This window comes from Nomia melanderi, chromosome 3, assembly GCF_051020985.1.
Source record: "Nomia melanderi isolate GNS246 chromosome 3, iyNomMela1, whole genome shotgun sequence".
Classification (NCBI taxonomy): domain Eukaryota; kingdom Metazoa; phylum Arthropoda; class Insecta; order Hymenoptera; family Halictidae; genus Nomia; species Nomia melanderi.
The window spans coordinates 7,586,130-7,594,430 of record NC_135001.1 but is presented as its reverse complement, the minus strand read 5'-3'; the positions used below and the strand labels follow the sequence as shown (position 1 = coordinate 7,594,430).

General features: G+C 37.9%; 1 protein-coding gene across 1 annotated transcript in view; it reads left to right on the top strand.

Moving 5' to 3' along the window:
- Positions 1–39: 39 nt before the first annotated feature.
- Positions 40–8,301, top strand: part of Dhc98D (Dynein heavy chain at 89D) — a 30,270-nt gene continuing 22,008 nt past the window's right edge. Inside the window, exons 1-17 of the mRNA XM_076365674.1 lie at positions 40–158; positions 385–463; positions 920–1,064; positions 1,801–2,097; positions 2,270–2,328; positions 2,422–2,655; positions 2,810–2,929; positions 3,272–3,594; positions 3,974–4,130; positions 4,214–4,477; positions 5,232–5,422; positions 5,495–6,090; positions 6,439–6,732; positions 6,806–6,961; positions 7,192–7,445; positions 7,521–7,670; positions 7,975–8,238. Coding sequence (XP_076221789.1) covers positions 40–158; positions 385–463; positions 920–1,064; positions 1,801–2,097; positions 2,270–2,328; positions 2,422–2,655; positions 2,810–2,929; positions 3,272–3,594; positions 3,974–4,130; positions 4,214–4,477; positions 5,232–5,422; positions 5,495–6,090; positions 6,439–6,732; positions 6,806–6,961; positions 7,192–7,445; positions 7,521–7,670; positions 7,975–8,238 — 3,702 coding nt within the window. The remainder of the gene's footprint in view (positions 159–384; positions 464–919; positions 1,065–1,800; positions 2,098–2,269; positions 2,329–2,421; positions 2,656–2,809; positions 2,930–3,271; positions 3,595–3,973; positions 4,131–4,213; positions 4,478–5,231; positions 5,423–5,494; positions 6,091–6,438; positions 6,733–6,805; positions 6,962–7,191; positions 7,446–7,520; positions 7,671–7,974; positions 8,239–8,301) is intronic.

The window sequence follows — 8,301 nt, the reverse complement described above, 5'->3', positions numbered from 1 at the left end:
ATATTTTTTTATATTCTCAACTAATTAATTTGCCGAAATATGAGTGACTCAGAACTGGAATTCGCGCCGATCGAGATCGACGAGGACGAGGAGAAGGTTGAATTGGATGACGATGTTAATATACAGAGCCGGCATTCTGTCATGCACATGGATTACCGGTACAGTAGTAAACAAATAATTTTGATAACAAATTCGATAACAGATCGGTACAAAATGATATCGGCAAATATGATTTTGATAAAAAAATTCGATAATAGATCGGTATAAAATAATAACAATAAAGAATACCTTGAATAATAAATTACTATCGAAATCGATTATTATGTATAAACAAATCAATAATAAATCATGATCAACGGTAAACAAAAACAGGAATTTCCTTAGATTACAGTGGATCAGGGACAAAGCGATGAAGTTTCTGGGGATCACCGGACACGAGCTTCAATTCTACAAACTTCTCAACGTAAATTAAGTTTGTTCACACGAATGAATCAAAATCCAATCAAATAGATCCAGTAAATTTGCGCGAATATTGGAATGTTGCTTTTAACACGTTAAATGCCGTGGGGGTCACCGGTGACCCCCAACCAAATTAAATTACTATACTTCACTCAATGAAACGACGATTATTTAGAGACATTTCCATATTACAAATAATGCTACCTAATTTCGTGACATTCAACTAGAAGAACGTGCAATAATAATAATAATGCAATTCAATCAAATGATTTAATATCATATTTTTTCCATTCTGTGTAATTTGCTTTATATAATCGCGCTGCGTTCAACGTGTTAAACTTCCCAACGTAAATTAGGTTATCGACACGAATGAGTAAAAATCAAATTCAATCGAATCAGTAGGTTTACGTGAATATACAAGCTTGAAATTTGATTGATGTTATCGAAACTTGAACAACAGGCGAACAACCGATACCTAGAGGACAAGATCCTTAATTTCTTGATCCTCGATCTATATGGAGTGACGGACCTTGAGAGGAAGGTAATATTCTTTTACACGACTTACTACACGGAAGTCATTCAAGAGGAAGTGCCTGTCTGGGAGAGTGAGTGCGGCATTTAATGTCTAATTCATTTAATATGTCAATTCATTAAACGAGAGATACGTATTATCTTTAATGCCGACGGGAAACAGGCGCACAGGCTAATAAACTGGCCGCTCTAACCGCGTTGGCGATGAAAGGAAAATCGCGTAGGTTCACTGACAATAACTGGTAACTCATGCTTAGGAGCAACGAAAACTCGTTGTATTATGCACTGCTTCTATAATTTCATTTAACGTTTTACAAACGCAAAAGCAATTGCTTATTAAAAGTTCTTTTCATTGTTTGAGCACGATTCATTTTAACGGTTAGTAACACTTTTTTTTGCATCACTTGTGTTTTTGTATAATCAAAAAGAGAATATAAAGTAGTTAGAAATGTATTTTACTTTGTCTGTGTATGATTGCACATGAGTGGTATGATATATTTTTATTTCGTATGATTTGACTGCTTTACATACAGTAAAACTATAAAATTTGATATATAATATTAAACTTCGTATAATACATCAATTTGAGAAATATTCAAACAAAATAGCTTTGTCCTTCAATGTAAGTATGATTTCTCGTCGAGTTAGTTTCACAAAATATCCTCTCTATCTCATCAGAAAATTTTAAAATATTTCTAATGAAACACTTCCGAGTGCATTTTTACATTTTTCTTGAACAATTGCACCCTTGGAAATGATTACTTTTTTGAGCTGAATTAAACTGAATTGCATCAGGGTTGGATAGAAGAGGGGGTAAAAGGGGTAGCAAAGTGAAAGTAGCGAAGAAGAAGCCGAAGAAGAGTAAGACGAAAGTAACGAAGACGGATCCCAGCGCGATTCTCACTTTACTGGAACAATCGACCATGTCTTTGAAATCGCATGCACCGTCTACGATCACCGCGTTCAGCGAGTACGAAACGGAAGACGAGGAGGAAGAAGGGGATGAGGATGAAGATGAGGAGGAGGGCGAAGAGGAAATGAACAAAGGTAGTGGAGATACTTCCCTTTCAGCGAGGAAAAAAGACGACAGTGATGCACTTACACCTGGTAAACACATTGTGAAATTACTCTTAAAATTTCAAATTTCAAAATTCTTTACTAGAATCTTTATTTGTTACGCGTGATAAATATGTTTATAATTTCCAACTCTAAAACTGAAAGAACGAATGTTTGAAATAATTTAACGAGTTAAAAAAATAGAAAATACCCCCTTTTCCAGTCTCCTCGATAATTAAACCACCGCCACCAGGAGAGCAACACAATTACGTGATGAAAAAGGTAGCAGGATGATTTATGACAGTTTGTTTTTATAAAAGACAGAAATATAAATGGTGTGCGCAGAGTGTAGAGGTGTGAACAAAATGGTTGCAGAAAATGGTGGAAAAAGTGAGAAGGATACCTGTCCTCCACATGATCTGTGGCGAAGTAGATGGTGGCAGGGCTGATCTACAGGACACCACGTTGTTTTATTTCCTGAGGACAACTGACGAGGGTATACCGTCGTTCGATTCTTATCAAGAATGTTGCGAAGAGATCACGCAATATTTGGTCGTTGGATCTCTTCAGGGGAAATTTCTGGTTACTTTGAACAGAATGTTAAATCAGGTACTGAAATATTGTTCATATCATTTAGATACATTTATTAGAATGAGTATATCATACTTACATAATCATTTTTGTGGATCTATATGAAATATATTCTTATTTCTTCACTTCAGTTCTGTTAGTTTGTAATCAAATTTGTTCTATATCTATTCAGGTATTTAGACCATTGGTGGAAAGTCAGTTTCATGGTCCACTGTTCGTAGAGATGATGAAACTAGATGATTCCGATAGCGACGACGAACTGTCCAATCTGGCTCAGATAATGCAATCTCGAGTACGTTCAATTTACGAAGTATGCACAAATAAACATCATTATAACGACAACAAATTGTCGACTAAATCAAATACCTTCATTAATACAATCTCTAATTTTATATCATTCTCGCGGTTTCTGAAATCACGTTACAATTTTCGAATTCTCTTATATTAACTTTAATTTATATATTATTTCTATAATAATTAACTTTAATTTCTATTTAATTTCAATTATTAATTTCTATAGTAATTTCTATATTAAGCACAGCCTTCAGAATGATGTTCTATGATTCAAAGTTTTCATTTGGCTCATTTTATTCGAGTGCCACTAATGACTGGAATGTAATACGAAATTGAACAGAGTTCGGTGTTCAGAAGACCCTCGGAATTCCGCAGAATGTCGCTGATGGTACAGAAGAAACAAAAAGAGAAAGAGGACACAGAAACCGAGGATGAAGAAAGTCTTAGGACTTCTCGATCTCGAAAGGAGACGAAGAGGAAATTCAGGGAAAAGAAGAAAACATCGACAGGCGCTGACAAAAGCGTGTCTATTATGGATGCCGAAGGAAAATCCCTAGACAAGACCAGTCGCAAGAACACGCAAGTCCAGCAGTCAAAGGAATGGGATCAGAGCAGAAAGGACATCTTAACCTATTTGGACGCGCTGATAGGCAGCGTCAAATGGTTCGTGAAGCTTTCCCTTTTCACTCATTCCAGGATATCCTACTGAACTTCAAATAAATATTCATTCCTTTTTATTCACAAAATCCATTTTCACAAGGGCTATGTTAGAACACAGTACAGAAACACATAAATCGTTAAAAGTAAAATTTCTTTTCCTACAAACGCTTTGAATAATTAAAGAATCTGCTACTGCATTGAATGTCACTAAATATTGCGCTTTGAAATTCTGTTGTATAACGATAACACGCTAAAATTAACGACCGAAATTAAGCTCCGGCTAGATTGTATTCTTCGTACGCTAAACTGCACCAACGGGATGTTACGTTGCACAAAAGTCAACGGTTTAATTAAAGTATTTCTATGCTACTTTTCTAATCAGGGCTCTAGAGCACATCGAAGGCGATATCCTGTTGACGATGCCGAACATCCCGGAACTGGAGGACCCGAAGGTCACCGACGAGATGTTGGAGAAGAATACCGAAGTGATTAAGCAGCTCGAGGACGTGATAATGTCCTGGGGAGTGCACATACAGAAAGTACCGACTGAATGGAGTGCTCGATAAGAGTTTTGGCGAAAAGAACAATGGAAAGAGGATAGGCAGAAATATGATCGTTTTAGGTATTGGAATCGTTTCAAACGAAAACGGTGCAGGGGAAAGGACCACTGGCAGAGTGCAGCTACTGGCAGGACCGGGAGAGAGGATTATTGATGTTAGTCGAGCAGCTCAAGACTCCGATGGCCCGAAGGATCTTAGGGCTGCTGAACAAAGTGCTCTCGCCAATAGCCTCCAACTTCGAGTTCTTCTATGCTGATTTGTGGAAGTATTACGCCGAAGCCAGGGACAACGATCGATTCCTCCAGACTGTCATTAGGCACTTCAAAGTGAGCGGAATATGGCAGCGAGATTTTCATTTGTTTCGATGTTCTGAAATAATATTCAATTATGTAGTGGACCTTCAGGGATTGATTCGGAACGAATGTTTTTAGATACTTGATTTTATGTTTCGACTGTTGATGTTTATTCTGTGGGAGTTATTGCGACTGTTTAATTCATTCGTTACAGTTGAAAGCTAGAGTCTGAAGGTAGGTAAATAGGAATTTTTTTAGTCCAGATTTTAACTGTAATTTTGAAGGTGACACTGTAATTGATAAGGGGATATTGTAGTTTCTAAAGCGATACTGTAGTTACTGAGACAATACTGTGCTTCTCTAAGTAACTGCGAGGTTGTTTCTTGGAAGCTTCAAAAGTTGGAGATGAGATGATTAACACGTTCGCTATCAGTGCTTATTTCGGTGACGGTCTCCTCAATTATAATATTTTCTTCAATCCAATGAATCTTCTAAAGAAAATATTAGAAAAATGAAACTGAAACGAATCATTGAGTTCCTAAATATAATGTCGTAGTTTATAATTTCTAATAATAATATCCATGGGATTAATTTCATTTTCATTATGTAAAATATAGGATTACGACCGTCACAAATGTGTGACGCTGGTGGCGAACGTGTTAAAAACTGTCGGGAAATATTGCAACTCTCCGGAGATCCAATGAATTTAGATAACATGGTATTAGATTGATTAGAAGGTAAAAAAGTGTCCCAACGTGATATCGTTTAAAACTGTTTAAAACTGCAGGTGATCACAGAAACGGACGACTTCAAATCAGCAACGCAGTCCGTCCTATCGTTGCCGGAAGGACTGAGAATGATATGGATTCTGTCGTCGTATTACTCGTCCGAAGACAAGATGATAATTCTAATGGAGAGAGTATCCTGGCAGCTTTGTCAGACAGTTATAAAATACTTGGACATCAAGGACCTGTTCAAGTTAGTTGACTTCTTTCTACGATAAATGAACGCAACACACAGAGAGACCTACCAGTAAACATCGTTACGCAGGAAACCGCTGGAAGAGATTCTACGAAAGACAAAAGACGCGCGCGTGATGCTGAAAAGCTGGAAGAGCGCGTACCTGAAAGTCAGGAAGGAGATCGAGGAATCAGGCAAAGGGACTCGCTGGGAGTTCGATCAGAAAAGACTCTTCAAGAGCACCGAGTACATTGCCTCCGTTTGCAACGGTTTGAATCAAGTGGCTGGTGTTCTTGAAGATTTTTACAACATCTTCGGTCCATACTTGAAGTCGATCATCAGCGATCCGGCGCAGATAGACACCATAATAAAGAGAGTCGGCAGATTGGTCCTGCCGATCCAGGACGCGGATTTTAATGTATACGATGAGTTCAACAGGGAGAACTGGGAGGCTACGATGTCCTTGTTCTACGAGGAGGTTAGGTTCCTCGAGAATGAAGCGAGATTCTTCATTGACGAGTGCTTCATGGTTCTGATCAGCGCGGAACAGGCGCTCGAGGTGTTGCTCAAGTTTAAGGACATGAAGACCAGGACTAGCATCCAGCAGCAACTTTCGAGGAAGTTTGATGTCATCATGCAACAGTTCAGCAAGGAAGTTAGCGCTGTGGAGGCTATATACAATCGAGGTGGGATGTCACTTGTTTCGTACATCAAGCTACATGCTGATGCCTCTGAAACGTTAACACGTTCGCGGACGTGAATGCTATAGCATTCATTCTCATTGTGATGCAAAATAACATGAATGCTATAGCATTAATTCTCATTGTGATGCAAAATAACATGAATGCTATGACATTGAAATTTATAAGCCACACTGTAATGAATTTAATTCTATGTAGCCTTAACTTTTTGAAATTATTATGCACTTTAACCTTCGGAGTACGGCATTTGCATTTTTTCTATTTTTGTGGCTCATTAAAATTTGTACTGATTTACTTTGTTCGAGAATTGTTCGAGACACTTTGAAATTTCAGGAAAACGATATCCGCCTTTGCTAACCTACCATCCGCCAATGGCTGGTGCAATATTCTGGATAAGGCAATTGTTCCATCGTCTGAGAAGACCAGTTCTGATCCTGCAGGAGGTACTGGAACTGAAGCACAGCGAATTGAAGCTGGTCGCGTTCAGTCAATACCTGGAAGTAGCGAAACAGATGAAAGCTTTTGAGGAATCTAAGTTCAAGAATTGGGTGGACAAGGCTCAGATGGTCGTGTTGAACACCATGAAGAGGAGCATCTTGAAGATGGTGCAGTCGGAACCGGACAAAGGTTCTTTGTTTTGCGTTTTATATGTTAATAATAGTAATTAAGGAAGCGAGGTAGAAATTGAATTTGTTCGTAGGTATGTTAACGTTCCCGGATACGGAGAAACCGGGGAAAAACGTTCAGACGATTCACGTGTCGAGGAAAGCGAGGACTAAGGATTTTGGATCGGTCGGATCGACACTGTTGGGATCTGTACACAAGGGATACGGTATACTGTCCAAACCTAGCATCCGTGAGTTGAAACTTTTTGAAAATTCTGGGATTCGGTTAGATTTAAATTTGAAATTTGAATTTGAATTTGAGTAAGATATTTGAAATTCGAAATTGGAAATTTAAAATTTGAATTTGAATAAGAAATTTTTTATTTTAAATTTGAAGTTGCAGTTTAATGTTCACCACAGCTTTAGTTTCTAATTGACCTCTTATGTCAAGTTTGATCAAGTATATGTCACGATTCGACAGTTTCTAGAGGAGACACTATCAGTTCAGCGATCGGCGGATCGAGGGTGCAGATCCGGGAAATGAAACAGGAACACAAATCGGTTCTCTCCTCACACAGGGAGAAAACATCGACGATATCCTCGGCCATGGAGAAACCTGCACCCCAATCGCTGAAGCAGACGTGGACGGAATTCATGAGTGGTTCGATTTTGATCGAGTGCCAACTACGCTTCCAAGTGAACTTCAATTGGGAAGTTTTCGAGATTATTCACGAGGTGTTCGTCAATGGAATTACAATCAGATCGATCTACCGTTAATGATCTCGCTTATCTACTCGTGTCTGATTACAGGCTGAGTTAATGGAGCAGTTGGGCTTCGAATTGTCACCGGCGGTAAAGGAAGTCAGTATCCAGAAAGATCGATTGAGAAAGGATATCGATGTTCTGCAAAGAGTCATTGATCAATATAACAAAATGTTGGACAGGATAACTAAAGCTGATGTACGGTTTCTCATTATTCATTCTTCTATTATTTATTAATACTAACTTTATCACTTTACTAACTTAATTCTATTCAATTATCAAATTTATAAATTTATCCATTTATTTTAGCCGTATTCTCATTTTCCAAGGACGCTTTTGAATTTGATTTCTGCTTTTTCAATAATACTTGAAATCTATAGAAAAACAAAACTACTAGGATTAGAATTATTACTAAATAGAAGAGGAATAAGTTAAATATATTTTTATTTGTTTTACGATATCGAAGTTAGTAATATTTTATAATTGTCTTTATCCCAAATAGATCCAGTTATTAAAGCACATTCTCCTGGATATCGAGAAGCATATTCAGCCAGGAGTGATGCGCATCAACTGGGATTCCCTGAATATAGCTGACTTCGGGCACAACTGTGAGAAATTGCTGAAAAACCTGAACTCCATCATCGATCAGACGGACCAGATGAAGAAAGATCTGGACAATAGGATCTTCTCCGATCTACAGAGATATAATTTGTTCACTTTGCCTCCTGACTTGGCTGAGGGATTGGAAGAATTATTACCATGCAAGGTTCGAGTCATTTAACCAAACTCACGATTCTCTGTTCGCTTCAATTTATTAAAAGAATAATCA